This window comes from Crocodylus siamensis, chromosome 1 (assembly GCF_052110815.1).
Source record: "Crocodylus siamensis isolate JL-2025a chromosome 1, ASM5211081v1, whole genome shotgun sequence".
Classification (NCBI taxonomy): Eukaryota; Metazoa; Chordata; order Crocodylia; family Crocodylidae; genus Crocodylus; species Crocodylus siamensis.
In genome coordinates this window covers 208,151,771-208,170,518 of record NC_143395.1, presented here as the reverse complement: position 1 = coordinate 208,170,518, position 18,748 = coordinate 208,151,771, and the positions used below count along the sequence as shown (strand labels likewise).

The 18,748-nt window shown below is 40.9% G+C and overlaps 1 protein-coding gene across 5 annotated transcripts in view; it reads right to left on the bottom strand.

Annotated features, from left to right (window-relative positions):
* Positions 1-2,696: 2,696 nt before the first annotated feature.
* USF3 (upstream transcription factor family member 3) overlaps positions 2,697-18,748 on the bottom strand; it is a 137,058-nt gene continuing 121,006 nt past the window's right edge. For all 5 annotated transcript variants that reach the window (XM_090053896.1, XM_090053916.1, XM_090053909.1 and 2 more), the window contains one exon: positions 2,697-17,721. In XM_090053896.1, coding sequence (XP_089910022.1) covers positions 11,261-17,721 — 6,461 coding nt within the window. In that variant the 3' untranslated portion in view covers positions 2,697-11,260. The remainder of the gene's footprint in view (positions 17,722-18,748) is intronic.

Sequence of the window (18,748 nt, the reverse complement as noted above, 5' to 3'; positions counted from 1 at the left end):
ATTGATTTTTGTGGTTCCTTTAACCTCCAACGTAAAAAAAGAATTATTATCTTCTGGTGGTAACACTGTTTTCCAAGCAAAGGTTTTTCTAAGAAGGGATGTATTATAGGGTGCCCTGTCCCCTTAGTAGAAGTCATCCAGTGTTGCTGAGCTAAGAATGCCGCTAATGATGAAGTTGCTCCTTGGGAGTTAAACCTTGAAAGTAGAGTTGAACTGCTGAACTACTTGGAGGGCAAGGCTGCTGCGAAGGTCAGAGCCACAAAGGACCTGTGTCTGGGACAGAACAACCAGGTTTTATTTACTTCATTTGTTTAAAGACTGTTTCTTACTGTTGCTGGCTGAAGGATTCCTCATGGAGCAAAAACCAGCCTGGAAAGAGCCTGCCTGCCTCTCCTGCAGCTGGAGGGCAAGCTGCTGGCAGACCAAGCAGCCCCTGAGCTGAACAGGGTCCAGGTCCTTCCCTCTACAGCAGTGGTGTCCCTGCAGCTGCCCGAGAAGGCTGCTAGCAGGCAAGCTGCTGCCTGGGCAGGCTGCCCAGCTCGGAGGCAGCACCCGGCTGGATGCAACTCTTTCTGAAGCCTGCTGGGGCTTACAGTGCCCCATGCATTGACGCTGTGAACAGGCTAGCTTGTTCCTGGGGCAGTGCAGGGAGGTGGCAGGAGGGCAGCTGGTGAAGGTTATGGGGTTGGTGCATAGGCTGCTGGAAGCCTGCCAAGCCAGAGCTTCCTGAGCCCGCCCGGTCTTCCAGCACCCTGTGCACCATCCCCACCACTTTCTCCAGCCCCCAGCACACCCAGCCACCCTCCTGCCACCTCTCTGCACTGCCCCAGGGACAAGCCAGCCTGTTCTCAGGCAGTCCCAGGCAATGGGAAGGTGGCAGGGACAGTGTATAGGGCACTGGAAGCCCCAGCAGGTTCAAGGAAGTTAGATCCAGCTGGGTGCTGCCTCCAAGCTGGGGAAACACCTGGCCTACTAGCAGCCTGCCCAGGTGGCCCCGGGGCCACCACCACTGCAAAGGGAAGAACCAGGGCCCCCTGTAGTTCAGGGGATGCTCAGCCTCCTGACAGCTGCCCCCCAACTGTAGGCAGGCTCCACCAGAAAAAAAAAGGATCAGGCCCATTGCCATAAGTGATAGAAACCCCTAAATTGAAACGGTAGGTTTCAATTAAAAACTTACTGTTTCAATTTAGACAGCATAGAATAAAACCCATCACATATACAAGCATCAACAGGTACTAAACAAACTGTGCAGTATCTACTTATGTAGAGGGCTTATGTAGATGCTGACTGGGAACAAATTTGCTTCTCATCAGCCACACCAGCAGGAGGCCCGATCCTGCCACTGCTCAGCTCTTGGCTCACAGTCAGCCAATCAGCACAGGGACCAGGTCTGTCTTTGCCCTAGCCCTGTCCCAGTGCGATGGGGCTATTGGCTCCCTAGGGTACTGAGGAGCAGAGAGCTGAGCAGCACTGGGACTGGGGAGCTTCTGGTGGGGCAGTTTGTAGTGAGCCCCAGGCTGTACAGGAAATTCACACTCAGCTAGAGGCATCCAGGAGCTGTCACACCAGTGCAACAGCTTCCAGCAACCCCTAGCTGAGCAGGGTTCATTGCTAGCTCCCCCACTGGTGCACCAGATTCCCCACCCCACCAGAGGCTTGCTGCCCCCATCTGGGCAGGGGGCTGGGAAAGAGTTGCAAGGGAAGGGTCTCTTCCCAGTCCCGATGACCCAATCAGGCAGCCAAGCCTATTTACTCTGGCTGCAGCTTTTGCCCTGGGGCCTCTTATTCTGGCCTTGGCTCAAGTGTGCTTTTACTGTAAAATACTGGGTTGTATTAACATTAGTCTCATGTGCAAATCAAGGGAAGTGATTCTTCTGCTTTACTTGTTACTAGTGAGGCCTCACCTGGAGTTGTGTCCAGTCTTGGGCCCTGCACTTCAAGAAAGATGCAAACAGATTGGAAAGAGTCCAGAGAAAAGCAAAAAAATTATTAGAGGTCAAGGAAACATAATTTATGTGGAAAGCCTCAAAGCTGAGGTTATTTATCCTGGTGAAGAGAAACATGAGACAGGATTGTATGTTCAAACACCTAAAAGGTAATTACAGAGAGCCTGAAGATAGTCCTGTTCCCTACATCCACAGAGAACAGGCTAGGAGCAATGGCTTCAAACTGCAGCAAAGTAAATTTAAGTTGAAGAATAAATACTCTGACAATGGCAGTAGATAGGCATTAGAATGGGCTACATAGTGAAGCTGTGGAATCCCACCCCTGGAGATTTTCAAAAGCAAGCTAGACAGACATTCAGCTAAAACAGTTCAGTCGGGAATGATCCTGCCTTGAGCAGAGGCTGAACTACTTTCCTATAATCCCATGTTGTAACCCTTTGGACAAGAGTGTTACTGGGTTGGTGCTTTGTAGGTAATAAACCTGACTGAGCCTTGGTCATTGAACTAAGCCTCTGCCCATTCTTTGTGTAAGAGTAAGGTTTCCAAGGGAACACACACTGCATGCAGTAGCAGCACAGACAACACCCTGACAAAGCACTCATAAGCACAGAACTAAATTGACCAAGAAAAAATGGAGGAACAACAAAATATAATACTAATTTTTAAGGAAACTGAAAAAAAATTACAACTTTAATTTGTTTTCTGTTGAAAATTATATACACAGTGCAAAAAAAAACGCCACACAGCACAAAAACAGTATTTTTTTAATAAAATACTATGATGTTCATACCTATACAAATAGATATTACAACCATTAAACAAAGTGTTACATTTAACAGTAGAAATTTCCAAAGTTTGAGTAAGATTGTGGTTTGGGATATTTACATATGAATGCAACACATTCATAAAAATGTCGAAATAAACAGAACAAGATCTTATTCGCAATTGCAAGATGACATTCTTGATTATACTTATTATACATTTTACTCCCAATTTTTTCTTTATCTATTACAAAACAATAACTAAGAGTTCCATTGGGACTATATCCAGGAGATTTGCAGATACAGCAAAAGGAATACAGTAAAAGATCCTAAACTGAATATAAATAAAAAAATAGTACATTATGGAGAGGAACAGCATCTTGGATTAACTGCTTACAGTGACATTCTTACTGGCTTTCCTTCTTACTGTGTGAGAATAAGGAAATGAGTACAATACATTTCCATTTTAGTTATGCCCATGTTTATGATCAGCAGAAAAGTAGTTAGCATAGTTAAAAGTTATGAGTTGAAAGTTTATACTAAGCTCATTTATATAAAATAGATTTATATACAAACATTTAGCCAGTTTAGAGTAAAAAGTGTTGCCCTACTGTTTTCACTTTATCAAAGGAAAAGTGGATCTCTGAAAAAAATAGCACTGCTTAATAAGAAGCTGCATATTTAAAATCATTGTTAACATGGAGAGAAAATGGTTTTGTGACAACGGCCTTGTTTACACCAGGAAATTTTTGCTAAAGCTTTCAAATACTGTTATAATGGATTCATCAATGGTATTAGAACTAGTGAACATGGGAGTTTTGACAGGGTACAGGCAGTTGCTGTGGGTAAGGTCTGTGCTGTGTGGATCTGCTTTAATGCAGCATAAAATAACAGTTGTGACTGCTTGGGGTCCTGTGTGCACTAGCACATATGGACCAAGTGATAAAGCTGGACCAGTGTAAAAATAGCATGGTAAAAATAGCAGAAAATCAAAGACAAAACCAATGAATGGAGCCCAATATAGCAGTTGATACTAAAACACTGGAGCATTTTGGTATTAAAAAATCTGATTTCTGTACTTCTTCCATGTAATCTTCCTTAGCTAAAGTAAGGTTACTATTAATGGTAGATCTCCAAAGGGGAGAAAGGATCACAGCTCTTAAAAAATACAATTGGTTAACAGTAGCTTTACAAAGAATTTACAAAGAAAAGCCTGCGGTAAGCTGAACAGCTCATAATATTTAAAAACAAGTAAGCTGAACAGCTCATAATATTTAAAAACAACAGTAAGTCAGAAATAATTTGACTTCTTTTCTCTGCATGTATGTTGTGGTTGCTCTTCTGACTGCAAACCCATGCTAGACCACTTGCTTTCAACCGCATAAGTCCCCTCACATGGCAGTAACTGCACACTTGTAATGTGTAGTAAGGAAGCCTGCAAAATTCAGAAGGCTCTCTCTTCAGACTAGCATAGCACTTTGCAGAGAGATGCTATTTTACATAGACTGCAGTCTAATGTTGGAATAGGAAACATGAGTTGAAAGACTTGGGTTACAATCTGGTTCTGTGACCTTGAATGAATCACTTCTCTTCTTTGTGTTTGAGTTTCCCTAGCTACTAAAAACAGGAATGTTTGCACATCTTTGTAAAACTCTTTGGCTGGCATTCTGTTCTTTTTTTGGACACCTAGATGACCAGATCTAGTCACTTATATGATTGCCTAACTGCCCAAGACGCCATTTAAGCACAGGTTAGCGTTCTACTACTAGGTGCATATATAGCTGTTTGTATGAGCAGGGCTATGTGTGCAGGACTAGAACGTCAACCAGTGTGTTAATGACATTTTGGGGACTTGGACAACAATGTACATGACTAAAACTTGTTGTCTGGGCACCCAAAAAACTGAACAGGATTCCATTGTTGGAACTCAATGCTTCTGATGAAAACTGTTTTATAAGTGTAAAGCATTAACAACTATCTTACTGCTTCAGGTTGCTCCTGCTCTTATTCTCTTAAGCACCTCCAAGAAAACATCAAAATGTTACACTAAAATATATGCAAATTTACTTCTTGGGTCTACTTACACCGAGTTTGTAGAACTCATCTGGAGAAAGCTGAAAGCTATAGAAATACACGGTGCTTGCTAGCTATAGCAATACCATCACAGTTGCATGGAGCAATATTTTATAGGTTGATAGACTCAGAATTATATCTATGTTCTTACCCTTTTCTTTGCAAAACCCAGGTCATTTTGCATGTAGTTTTTTCACATCTTTTCCCTTCAATTAAAAAAAAAGGCAAGCAAAACCACAGATTAGCAATCTTCAGTAACAAAATAGTACTCACAAATGAACAAGAGTAAATTCCTTTCTGGGATTATCATCAACTATTTTTGATGGAAAACAATATTTTAAATTATTTTTAAAATATACTCTGCCTTTTTAATTTTCAGCTAATCTGTAACAGAAACAGATGCCAACAGGTATCTGATAGGGAGAGCATCTAAGGAAAAACCTATTTATATTTTAACCGAACACAATGAACTTGCATCAACTTGCATGCCACTTCTGGACTTCTCTCTCCAAAGAAGGTATATAATAATTCTAAAAACCAAATTAATTGATAGGTTAGACAAGCCCTTTTTCCCAATGAAATTTTCCAGAAATCTTATGAAGACAACTAGCTTTGCATCAAAGCTTTTCCATCAACCAGAAATCTATTATAAAAACTTCAGTGACAGAAGAAACAAATGCTTGATACCAGTGGAAGTACTTCAGATGTTAAGTCTTTCTACCTGCCCATACACAATGCACTGAAACACCTCTCCCCACTTGGGCAGCAGCTGACATTGTCTCCCAAAAACAAAGACACTTCCTGGATTCAATTTATAGTTAGGTGTGAGGAAGAGAAGAAGACTATTCTGATACTGCCCGAGGGTAGGCAGGAGCCAGGGAAGGAAAAGAAAGCATGCCAGGAGCCGCACTCCCAGAGTGACTGCTCCATGAATTTGGAACAGCCCTAGAGAGAGGCAGGGACAAGAAGAGACCCGAATGAGGGACAGAAGTGTGACACGACACAGGGAGGAGCCCAAGCAGGTGTGCGGGATGCTTGGAGCAATGGAGAGCCAACAGACAGCAGATCAAGAGACTAAGTAGAGTCTTACAAGCCAGAGACAGAGAGAGACTCCAGCTGAAGACCCGTTGATGTAAACAAGGTACAGAAACCAGATAAATAGACGGAGAACCTGAAAGCCCTGCAGAAACAAGTAAAAATTCTCCTTTAAGGTTTTATGTTAAGAAAACAAAAAGAAATAAAAGTGAGTTGGAGAGTAGTGAGGATTGCAGACTCTAAAAATTGAAACCCCGATGCAGACAGTCAGGAGAGATGTCAGAAAGACTTTCATTATTTTATAAACGTAACCCTAAAAAGAGATGAGGATACTGAGCAACCTCATCTCAAAAGGGTTTTCTTCCTGTTTTGTTTGTTTATCTTAATTTTTTCTAAGACTGAACGTTGTAATTGCCACAGTCTGAAGAAGCTGTCTGTTAGGAATTGGAGAAGAAAATTCCGAACTATTTAAGAAAACAATAATTTTTGTTATGTAATTCGAATAATAAAAGACAGTTAAAAGAGAAAAAAAAGATCATTGAGAGCTTTTAAATAAGAATTGCTGAATTTCTATAGATTTGGAGGAACGTTCAAGAGTTCTGTGCTACAAGATAAAGTAACATATTCAGGTTATATAGTGGTGTTCAAATCCATCTCTCCCAATAAAAAAAACTTTTTATTTCTATCAAGATGTGGTAGGCGAGAATCGGGATCACCACTAAAATATAAACTGGTAATTGAAATTTTTATCTTATTATCATCTGTGACCTAATTCTAAAAGAGATGGGAAAAGATATACCTTTACCTAACTACAATGAGGCATACTATCTCACATTAGGACAGCAAGAATATTGCGCTCATTGGTAGGGCTAGTGTTTCTCAGACACAGTATGGTCCCTGGGAAAAAAGCAAAGGTAAGTAAATTTATAGTAAAAGGGACTGTAAGGTCATTCTTTCCCTTTTTTAATTAAATTAACCTTAATTTTGTAATACAAACTATTTAAAGCTTTTTAACAACATTTAAATCTCTCTGCAGTCCAGCCGCCTTAGAAAGGAATGAAGAAGAGAGATGGCTGCTTTCTCTTTCTCTGCATTTCTCCACTGTCTCAGTTATTGCTCTCATATCAGTTTTTCCCCCACAAACACCCAAGAAACTATGAAAACTGTAAGAAAATGACTAGCCCTATATATCAGAAATAAATGAATTAAAATGAAAAGTAGATACCTATAACAAGACACCTGCTTGCTCTTAAACTGCTGCAGAGACTTAGGGCACACATTAGTGAGTTTAATTAATTAACATCACAATCTCACAGCAAGGAGACTACATTCCCATTTATCAGTAATGTAATTTATTAACCCCGGGAGTGACTGTCAAAAAACAGTGCAACACCAAGTTAATTAGTACTCTCTTATACTACTGCTAGGCATTGAGGAATGGCTGCTCACAGTTGTACAAATTGGAAAGTTAACTTTTACTTTATATATACACATATGCACATACTAATATGTATTTAGTATGTTTGTGTGAATCTATACATGCACACACAAAATGCATATACATGTCTTAGTGCAGTAGGAAAAGAAATGCTTTCATTCATACAATTCCAATCTTGGGAGAATACAACATTAAAGTTTGTACCCCTATCCTAGCTATTACCAAAACAGATACCTGAGGAGATTGAGCACTTGGCAGCTTGCCCAAAAGACCAGACTTAAGTACAGACAAATCTTGTTAACTCATTTACAAACAAGGAACATATTTTTTCTCTGCATTACATTAATATAAAGGTTGAGTAACTTCATTGAGGACTGTGGAGTTCCACTGCTGCAGTTTTGAAGCAAATAAAAATACAATTTAACCCATTAGTATTTTTATTTCATTTCTTATTCCTACAGAATACTAGATAACAGCAAAATATGAGCTGTATGGAAGTAGATAATTTTGAATTCTGGATTGCTGCCTTTTAAGTAGATATGGTAGACTATAAATCAGGCATCCATAAAGAACATATATTTTGTAGTCATTTAGCTGGCAACTGGAGGTCACTGGTTCCTTCCACAGAAATACAGCTGCAAGGCTGTATCTTGAAGTGGAAATTGTGAGCTGTCTAAGAGGGAAAAATGGAAGAAAAATAAGTTATTATTTTGCACTCAGTGGCAGAATTGTTCCCCCCCCCCCGAAAAAAAATGGAGTGCAACACATGCCAAAACAGCGTTCATTATATGCCTCAAAAAAGGAGGTGGTTCATTTTTAAGGTCTCTAGAGTTTTTTTATGATCACCACATCTTTGCACAGTACTCATCCTAATCCTAGACAAACTGCTATGTCAATTTTAATAAAGTAATCAGGATTGGTTAACAAATCATTTAACTACTTTTAAAGTTCAGTGTAATATAGTATAAAAAATCCTGCAATGGAATTTGGTTGGAGTTCAATAAAAATTATCATGACTAAGTGGGGCAGAATGGAAGGAAATCCCTCTTTCTGCACTTAATAAGTTGTTTCTACAAAAGTCATTTGATTAATACTATATCCTGGTTTTGTCCGATTAAAAAAACCCAACAATTTCAGTTAAAAAAAGTAACCCCAAATCCACATTTTTCCATGGTTAAAATGAAGCATCACTATGTATATATCTATATATTAGCCCTGTGTCCCCTGTGGCAAACACACACAACAAAATTTGATCTGGGTGTAAGACCAATAAAGTCAATAAAATTATGCAAAGAAAGAATCTATTCCACAAAGTTCACAAGTTCACTCTGTAATTTTCAAAGACCTTAAAGCAGCTGAGTCTTAACAGCTGTGTAGTTCTATACGGATGCCTGAAAGTATGAGAAGAAATAAAGCAGTGTCTAGGAACTTTTAAAATTCAATCTAATTTTATTAACTGTGGACCTGATTTTCCACAGCATTGTTTCTTAAGCAGTCATATACGCTTTCTAACGTAAAATGATACCAAATCAGAACAGTTGTGCTTTATGAAAACTTTACATGGGCATAAAGCAAGGGTTAGCAACCTATGGCCTGCAGGCCAGATGTGACTTGCAACCAGCCTGCATATGTGGTGATGGAGGGATTCAACTGTGGGTGCTCTCCCCATGACTTGGAAGATCCACTCCATCAGAGAACTAAAACATTATGCTAATTTCTACCCCTATTGTTCTTGGTTAGAATGGTAACCTCAAACCGTGGCACTGACAATTGTGGATTGTTCTGTTTTCAAGCTAAACTAAAGAGAGTAAACTGGTGCTTAATTTTAAAGATAGAGACATAAAACATCAATACAGTCAGTGTCCTAAGTATGCTCCCTATCTTGATTGGAATTGAATTTCCAGTTTCAGACAGTACCACTTCCCTTTGATTTGCAAGCTGAAGCAACATTAAAAATGGAGACATCCTCAGGCAGATTATAAAAGCAGACATCCATCCATTGCCAGAGCAGTACGAGTCCTACTCCAAATAAGAATCCAGCCCTCAATCTATAGACAAAATTCTGGTTACATCAGTGTGGGCATAGAGAGGGGGTGAAAGATAGGGAAACTCCATTTTTCAATCACATCTACCAGGAAGATGGGCTAGACTCCGCACGTCTACACGTGCATCAGACTGCACAGTTGTTACTGTGCAGTCCCAGTGGCACATGGGTCATTTCCAACCCTATTGCACAGTAGGTTGTTGCTACCGCACAATAGCATCAGTGTCACGGTTCATGCCCACTACATCTCTGTAGTGATGAGCTACAGCATCCTAGCTCACATAGACATGCCCACTGTGATGTTTCACAGATACAATGAGGCATTACACGGTTCCCCTCACCCCACAGAGATTTGACAGCAGCAACTGGATTAAATCATGCTACAACAAGCAGGCATTTGAAGCATTTAATGGCTTTGAATTTTCCCTGCATGGAAAGGATGCCTCAGAGCAACTCTGGCTGTTAATCCTCTCTACTACACTGCAAAGGAGCAAGACCTGCAATCTGACCCTCTAGTAGGAGGGGAAGGGGTTTGTTTAGAAGCAAAACTAATAGTTACTATTTCTGATCTTAAGAAAAAGTCTTGCCATGATCATTTTCAGATGCATAATGAAGAATATCTACCTTACTTAAGACAACAATTTTACAGAAGTCACTAAATAAATATCACTTACCTAGTTCCTCCCATATTTTCATTTAAAACCATGAGACCAAAATTTTGCAAAAGAATTACAGACAATTAAAAATCTTGCTTAACATTCTCTCCCCCAACACCACACACACATTACCATGCTCATATTACTAAGCAGTTCCCAATATACCATGAACTTAAATCCTGACACACTAATATATCCACAGTCACACTGGCTTAGATAAAAGGTGCTATATAAGTGCAAAGAATTAACATTTATTTAGGATCCTCATCCTGCAATGACACAGAGTAGGCAGACTGCTGTACCTCCAAAGAGCCATATTAATTTCAGTGGGGTTCCACTTAGGCACAGTAGTCTGCCCACTTGCTGTCAATTACAGGAAAAGGCCTTAATCCAAAGAAAGGAGGAATGAAAGCATAGATGTGGAGACATGAATTTAAAAAAAAAAAATGGAGAGAGAGAAAGAAAGATAGATTCATTCTGAAGGTGCTAAACAAGGTATAAGAAAGCTATACCTGAGGTAACTTGCAGCATACTAACAATAAACAGATGACAACAAAGAGGACTGCTGCATCTATGTTGATATCAGTAAAAGGAGTAATAAATTACACTAACAATGCAACACACAGTTTAGCAGGAACCAGTTACAAATCTGAATTAAAATTTTCTCCTCGGAAAAAGACATGAAGTCATATTTAAAGGGAATTTGAGCATTTTAATTTCTTTTTTAGCTGCTGATGCCAAGAACACACACAATGGGTTTTCCTGAATAAAGTCAGCCTTGAGTAGAGCACATGTGACAAATTCTACCAGGTAAGAAAGCCCACAAAGGTGTCTGAATTAACACCAAGTTGACTTGTGTGTAAGGCTCGAAAATAAATTTACCAAAAAAGAAAATATATATATTTCACTGTACCTTCTGGGCAAATTAATCAAACATTAAAATAAAATCCAAAACACTTGTTTCCTTCAATCCCAGCTCCCACAAAATTGAAATTTTACTTGATGCTTTAGATCCAAACACTGAGGGTGGCAGTTAGCTCAGGACAATCAGATTATTGAATGTTGCAAAATCAACAATCAATACCTTCATAGCTCTAGGCTTTGCACTCTTACTGTTACTAGTAAGCATTGTTATAGGCACTGGTACTTGAAAGTCAGTTGATACACAGTATGTACATAAGTAAGCACCCATGTACACACATCATTTTATACAAAGTGTTGCTATGAATGTTCTCTTCAGAGATGCCAGCTAAGATCTATATTTATCTATAAACAACTCATCAGACTCCATGTCAGCCTATTAGTTTTCATACAGCTGAACTGCAATCATGACCTAGAATATGGCTTATATTATGGGCCGGTCGGTTTGAAGATTGTTTGGAAGAATCTGAAGCTGATGTGTTTGCTATTGAAAGCAAAGGTGACATTGCTGAACCATCTGGAGGAAGAGCTGTGGCTATTTCTGGAAATAAAGATGTCAAGTTAAAATTGGATAAGTGTGAAGTATTGGTCATGTGCATTGGTGGCATATCTGGGAGAAGAGGAAAACTTGGCTGAGCAAAACCAACGGGTCTGGGAGGAGATAAAATGGATCCAAATCGATTGTTTAAACCTCCACTACTAGGCTTCTCTGTGCTTGGATTAGGAAACATTTGATTGGGAAAGTAGGGGATGGAAATGTCATTTGACAGAGTGGGATGGGCAGGAGAATAAGGTGGGTAGAATGATGGCAGTGTATTCTGAGGATCTACTGGGATAAGGGCTGGTGTTCGAGTGGCACTGGGCTGAGTAACTGGTGGAATGAAAGATGTATTGGCATTTATTGGTGGATTCATACCACCTTCTGGAATAAAAGGGAACCCAAAATTTTGAGACAGAGTATGCTGGTCAGGGGCTGCATTATCATTAGACACTTGTGGGCTATCCGACATAAAACGGACAATGCTGCCTCTTTTTTCTACTGCAGATTGTTGGCGCCCAAGTATCATACTGCCACTGGTAGACAGAGGAAGATGGGGAAGACTAGGGTCAAATACATTTCCATGTCTTTGATTTCCAGATCGGTTCCTTTCTGGCTGGCGGATTTTAGAGCCATTATTATCATGCAGAGGATGCCTGGATCGTTGAGTGACAGAAGAATTTGGCTGACGAACAGGTGGTTGCCCTTGCTCTGCATTTCCATGAGAGACTGCAGGGTGAGGGAGAGCTGGCCGGACAACCCCATGCAGATTACTAGAAACAGGTGTATTCATGTGGCTCTTGGTTCCATGACTGTCAGTCATTCTCATGGGGTTGGACTTCTGTACAGAAATATTTGGGCTTGTGTTTCGACCCTGAATATCTCCCGAGGAAGAAGAACTTGAAAAAGGAATATTTAAAGAATTGTTCCTCGTATTAATCGTACCCATAGACAAGTCACAGCTTTCCCTATTCTGAGCTTCACCATCTCTTCGGATGTGGACACTCTCTCGTGTGGGGGGACAATTATATTCAATGGTGGAAGATGCACCACACTGTGTATTCCTTTGATGTTCTGAAATTGATCTTTGGCTTCCACTAACTTGATCTCCAAGATGAGGAGCAAGTAAACTCTGCATAAAACTTTGGTGGCATGTGTTTTCATTGTCCCGCGGTAGAAGAACATTTCCAGTTGGAATACCCTGAACTGGCTGATAAGGCAACCTCTTTTGCCTCTCTATGGGTTGCACAGTATTTTGACTAATTCGAAAAACTTGTGATTGCATGCCTCTGAGGGATGACACAGAATTACCAATGTCACTGTTTCTTGAGGCCTGCACATCAAAATTGCCTGCTGATTGCTGGCTAGCTCCACCTGGCTTAAATGGCTGACAATCAGAAAGCCGCTGCACATCTGAACCAACTACATGGTCTACGGATATACGACCCTGCATGTTATGAATTACCAAGCCTTTATTCCTGGAGACATCAAGGTAACTTCTCATTTCAAGTTGGTCTGAAACCCTAGGGCCTTGAAGAGGTATACCTATTCTCTGTTCAGTGTTAGAAGGTGTCTTTCCAATCAGTGCCTCTGCAGAGTAACTAGAAACTCTGTTTCTTTCCTGCCTGTGTGGGGCACAGGTCATATCCGATGGCCTAGTTACAGTACTTGGCTGGGACACCATTTGCTGCTCCAAACCTCTTGAGGTCATAAGTCTCTGCATCTGGTTATGCCCTGATACATGTTCAGAGGAAACTCCTGAGGCTTGCTGTCTGTTGCTAACATCTTGTTGCTGATGCAGAATATCGTGATTTATATGGCTCTGAGGATGATTATGATGGTTTCTGCTTGTTGCAGGGTTTTCACAGTTCTTTTCAGGGTGAGAATTTCCAAAGTGTTGCTGCAATTGCTGCTGCATTTGCTGGTGGTGTGGATGTGGCTGACCATTTTTTTGCCGACTTTGATCACTACCATGGTGCTTCTGCTGCAAAGAAAGTTGAGTGGTTTGGGTTCCTTGTACAAGGCTTCGTTTCTTTTGCATTTGCACCTCCTGTTGAATTGTTCTTTGTTGGTGGACATTATGGGGGTGCAAATGAACTGAACTCTCTGCATGAGGAATGTGATGCTGCATCTGGTACAAGTGATGTCTCTCTCTTAGTTGTCCAGCCTGCTGCTGTTTTAAGTATGGGTGATTACTATGAATATGCGATATGCCTGGGGCAGGAACATGCTGAATGGACTGTAGATGTTGACCCCCTGTTTGACTTTGCTGCTCTGATATTGAAGGCTGAGAACTGCATTGAACTTCAGTTTGCCTCACAGTTGTTACAAAACTGTTGGTAGATGGGAATAATCTATTAAGGCCATCAGTGTGCCCTTGATTGCTCGCTGACACCACTGGATTGGATGAACTGGGAGGCATTTGACTAACCAGCATTTGACTTTGATCAGCTATACCATCTGGTGTTCGGTTCATCAAGACCATGCCTTCCAGCCCGATAGGTGTTGTCTGACACTGCTTTTGCCTCTTTGCTGTAGAAAGCAGAAAGTCATCTTGCACAGCACGCTTAGCTGCATCCTTGAGACTTTCATGGGTCTGCTGCTTTAAGCGTGGTTCTTGTATCTGGGGTGCTTGCATGGGGTTTGCCCTAATTGCATTCAGTTGTTCTTGAGCATATTCAGTCACCATAGCTGGTCCTGGAGACGGACTGACAAAGGAACTAGAGGATATGGAAAGATTCACAGTTGCAGGAACAGGTGTTTGCTCTGATGGCTGGGATAAACCTGAGCAACTCACAAGAGGATGTATTATGCAGCTTTGATGTATAAGATTATTTACACTTAAGCTAGTTACACTTGGTGAGTGGGATGTTGAAATCTGTAAAGAAGTGTTGGATGTTTCTACCCCTACAGAACAGCTTGGTTTTTCAGCTGGTCTTTCAATATTTGTTTGCACTGAATCCTGAGCACTGAATTTGCTGGGTGATATTTCCAACTGTCCTGCATTGTTATCCTTAGGTGGTTGTAGTTTAAAAGACTGCTGCTCTCTCTCCAAAGGTGCAATTTCAGCAGACTTAGGCACAGTATCCCTTATATTAACTTGTACTCCCGCTCCACCTTTCTCAAGGTTCTCTTGGTCAAAAATAGCTCTTGCTGCAAGAGCTACTATATCAGTTTGCTCTGAAAATGTGCAGCTGCTATATGTATTTGTAGATGTGCTGCTGGTAACATCTTCCTTAGATGCGTCTGGCAACATGGATGCAACTGAGAAGCCACGGCTGCTCCCAGAGCTAGTCGACATTGGAGAGTCTGCCTGTCTGCTAGAAATAAGAGAACTATTAACCACCTCTTGGTCAGAAATGCAAGAATGGTGTTGTGTGAGAGTATCACCTTCCGTGTTCATTAGCAAGAGTTCCTGCTTCTCAGGCAAACTGACATTTGCTTCTATTGTTTTGGAGTTTTCTGTGGAAAAATTAGAATGTTCAACATGAACTGCAAAGGAGGTTTTTTGTGCAACTGTTCTTTCTTTAGTAAGGTCAGATAGCATTTTAGTTAGACCTTGTCCCTCTAACAAATCTGTGCCTTGCACTCCAGTTGAAGAATTCTGCCCTATGCTGCAGGTCTCTGAAATGGCTTCTGTCTCAGAAGGATGGTTTGTTGCACTACTTTGTGCTCTTGGTGTCTCAGGAATCTGAGAAATTGTTACATGTGCTTCACAAGGAGAAGACATTGAGACACTAGGAGTTGCATTGGATTGGGATGATTCCAGCAGTGCAGAGTTGGGCAGTGGATTATTTTGAGACCTCCATGCTTGTTGAGGAATGGAATCTTTGGAACTTGACTGAACCAATGCAAATTGTTCTGACATCACTGATTTCAACGGTGAAGAAGTAGGAATCTCTGTTGAGCTTGGCTCTGGCAAATGGCCAGATCCCATCATCTGTTCAGAATTATGAGCTTCTTTGGAACAATCATCAGAAATGCTTACAGGACTTGGTGCTGCCACACTCTTTGCTTGTGATACATCTAAGGTTTGTGATAGCACAGGTGTATTTTTAAGCAGTCCTTCACTATTTGAACACTGGTCTGTACCTTCCACATTAGTGCAATCAAACTTCCCTACATCTCTGCAAGGAACTGCTGGACATGAATTTTTGCTAATGGATATTAAATGTTTTTTTGTACTCTGTTTTTTATTTGTCCTTTTTGATTTTACATTAGATGGCACACTAGCAAGTTTTTTAGGGGACATGCTTACTGAATGAGCAGCACTGGGTAACACTGTTGAACTTTCAGTAGCTATGGAAGATGTAGAAGTTGGTAGTGCTACACAGTTTATTGGGGCAATCTGGCTGCTGGAAACTGTGGGATTAGTAGGCTGACTGAGTGGCAGCTGTAAGCAGCTTTGCCCAGCCATTTGTGATATACTTTGATTGAGGTTTGCTAAAGCACCAAATGTGTTGAGGGCAACATTAGTATTTGGATCTTCGCTGGTGGTAGGTTGAATAATTTGCATAGGGGTCTGATTTGAAGTTCCAGATGAGGACATTACAGGTTGCAATGCAAACAGCTGCCCATTTAAAGAGATGGTCTGAGGATGCTGTTGATTTGACATGGTAACAGAAAAGGTTTGTGTAGAGCTAGAAGATGGTAAAGAGGAAGGTCTTGGTAATATATGGACAAGATGCTTCCCTCCAAATGTTTGTGGAGCAGAGGCATTTTGCACTGGGTTGTTAGAGTTTGTTATTGGACTGGGTCCATTCACAGGAACTCTGACAGAACCAGGGGCTTGTGCAGAAAGGATGGGAAGCGGATTTTGATTAGCTGCTTGTATAATCACAATCTGCTGGCTAACTGTTTGGCTAGAAACTTCAGCTCTCACTATTGGAGGACATGGGGTAGTGTTTGGAGGCTGGAGAATTATGACATTTTGATTAGTTGGTGCTGCAGTAACAGCTGACCCACCAACTGGTTGAGCCATCTGAATTACCTGCATAGCTGAATTCAATGGAAGTATATTTCCTGCAGGCTGGGCCTTAACCTGTGGCTGAGTGATTAATGGCTGCACAGGTAATGATGGGCAAGAAGGCATGGTAACAACAATTTGTTCAGCTGCCTGTCTGTCTCCAGTCAAAGAAGGATTCAGACTCATGCTTGCAGTCAAATGCCTATTGGAGGTGGAAGATACTGAACGAGCACTAGTTACTGGCTCATTTAATAATGCAGTCATTAAACCAGAAGGAGTTTGGCTTAGTGGCTGAACAGTGTTTCCTGCTAATTGCAAAGTAGTCCATGTAGTCTGTGTGTTTCCAACTGAAGGGATCCATGTCAGGTTACTCATGTTTTTCAAGTCAGAAGCACCAACACTCGAAGAGCCAGAAAAAGACCAACAGTTGTCTAAAGAACTGGCAGGCAGTGTGCTTATTGCTGTTAAAGCCTTCACTCCTACTGCAGAAGTCACTGGCATGCCAGCACTACTTCCCAAGTCTGTACTTTTGAGAACATTTACTGATGGGGAGCCATCCATGATGGAAAGTCTCACAGATGGGGTACAAGTGGTAGCAGTGGCTGAAACTACAAAGCTTTCTTGAAATTCACTTCTAGAATCCTGCAGCCTTGAATAGGACACATTCACCTGTTGAATTTGAGATGCCTCAATTGTAGCATTAGGAGGAAGACTGATGCCAGGTGTGACTGTTTTCTTTGTTAACTTGGTACTTTCTTGTCCATGTTTGGCTTGGGGGACATTTTGATCATTCTGTGACATGTTACTTGAGGAACAATATAGTTCTGGTTCTGTCCCTGAGTGAGAAGCCTTTTGTAAGGTGGCAGTAGAAGAACTAAGAAGGGCCTGCTCATTATCTGAGGTGGAAAGCTCAAGAAGATTCCTTGCTGGAACTGGCTGACTGGATGCCAATGGAGAAACTGTGGTTTGAGACCATGGCTTGTTTTCTGCAGGGCAAATACCAGAAATAGTCACAGGGGACACTAGGTTGCAAGTTCTCTGGACTGGTACAACATTTGCTGTTTGTTTTTGTAAATTATTCCCAACATTGAAAGTTATTCCCTGGACAGGTGCCCCCTGGTTATTTCCACTGGGCTGACTCCCATTCGAATAGACAATGATGTTCTTTTGAACCTGATCACTGGAAATGACAACAGAGACCTTTGCATTTTTGAGGTTCCCTTTCCAATGGATTGTGGGATCATCATACAGGCAAATGTCATTTGCTTTCAGGAGTTCTATATATCGCCCATTTTCCTTTTGGAGCTCATCCAGCTGTTTCCGGAGCTTTTTTATCTCCTCAGCTGCAAAACAAATAAGAATATACCATTAACAGGGTATCCTTAAAAATGTTGGGAAAGGTTATTTCTGCCATATGACTTACAAAATAGTTTCTATGTAACACAGTATATACATTATTAAATACATGGTATGTCCTCTGAAAACCTTACTTAAAAAAACATATCTAGGTATAGCTAAGTCTTATCTCAGGCATGCCCCCTTCTCACCTGCTTCCAGCTCAGTTAAGCAGATCAGTCAGTCACTGTTATAGTCAGATTCATTAATTTTTCTGTCTAAGCCATTTTAAAGGATTTAAATCATGTTGCAAGTTCTAGACATCTGATTAATTTTAAAAAGACTGCGAAAGGGACTGGAAAACTAATTTATCTTTTCTCTGTGGGCAGACACCTATATATAATGTACTTGAAATGGTAGTGTTGGGAGTGATGTAGCTTGTGATTACTGCGCAGTAGTGCTGCATGACGCAATGCTGAAAAAGCCATTCAGTGAGGCTACAGTGCAGTTATTTAGTACTTGTTTATACAAGTACGAAATGATTGCAGAGTAACAACTGCATAGTCAACATCTCGTATAGACATGGCCACTGTGAACTTATTAATGGCAACATCCCATGATGCTGCTGCTTTAATTTGCCATAGTTACGTACACAAATATGCAGTGACATACCATCAACCTTCTTGCTTTCTAATTACTCTGAACAGCCATCTCTCTTCTGCCAATCTCTCTTCTTGAGATTCCCCAATTTGTTGATCCAAATGAAAAAAAAAATCCTGATTTTGTTACTAAACTTGATAACTGAGAACAGGTTTTAATGAGTGTTCTATGTTCAATAAATGCTGCAGGCAAGAAATTGCTTCCTTGTAGCAGTAAGAAATTTCCATTCTGGGTTCTGAAGGTGCTTCATGTCACTATGCTACATAACCATGGGATTAGTAAAGAGAGGAGGGTGCTAACAAAGCTGTGCATTGCAGGGGAAAACAGTTCTGACTGGTGGGAGATATACGAGCCACATAACAGCCAGTAGAAAGG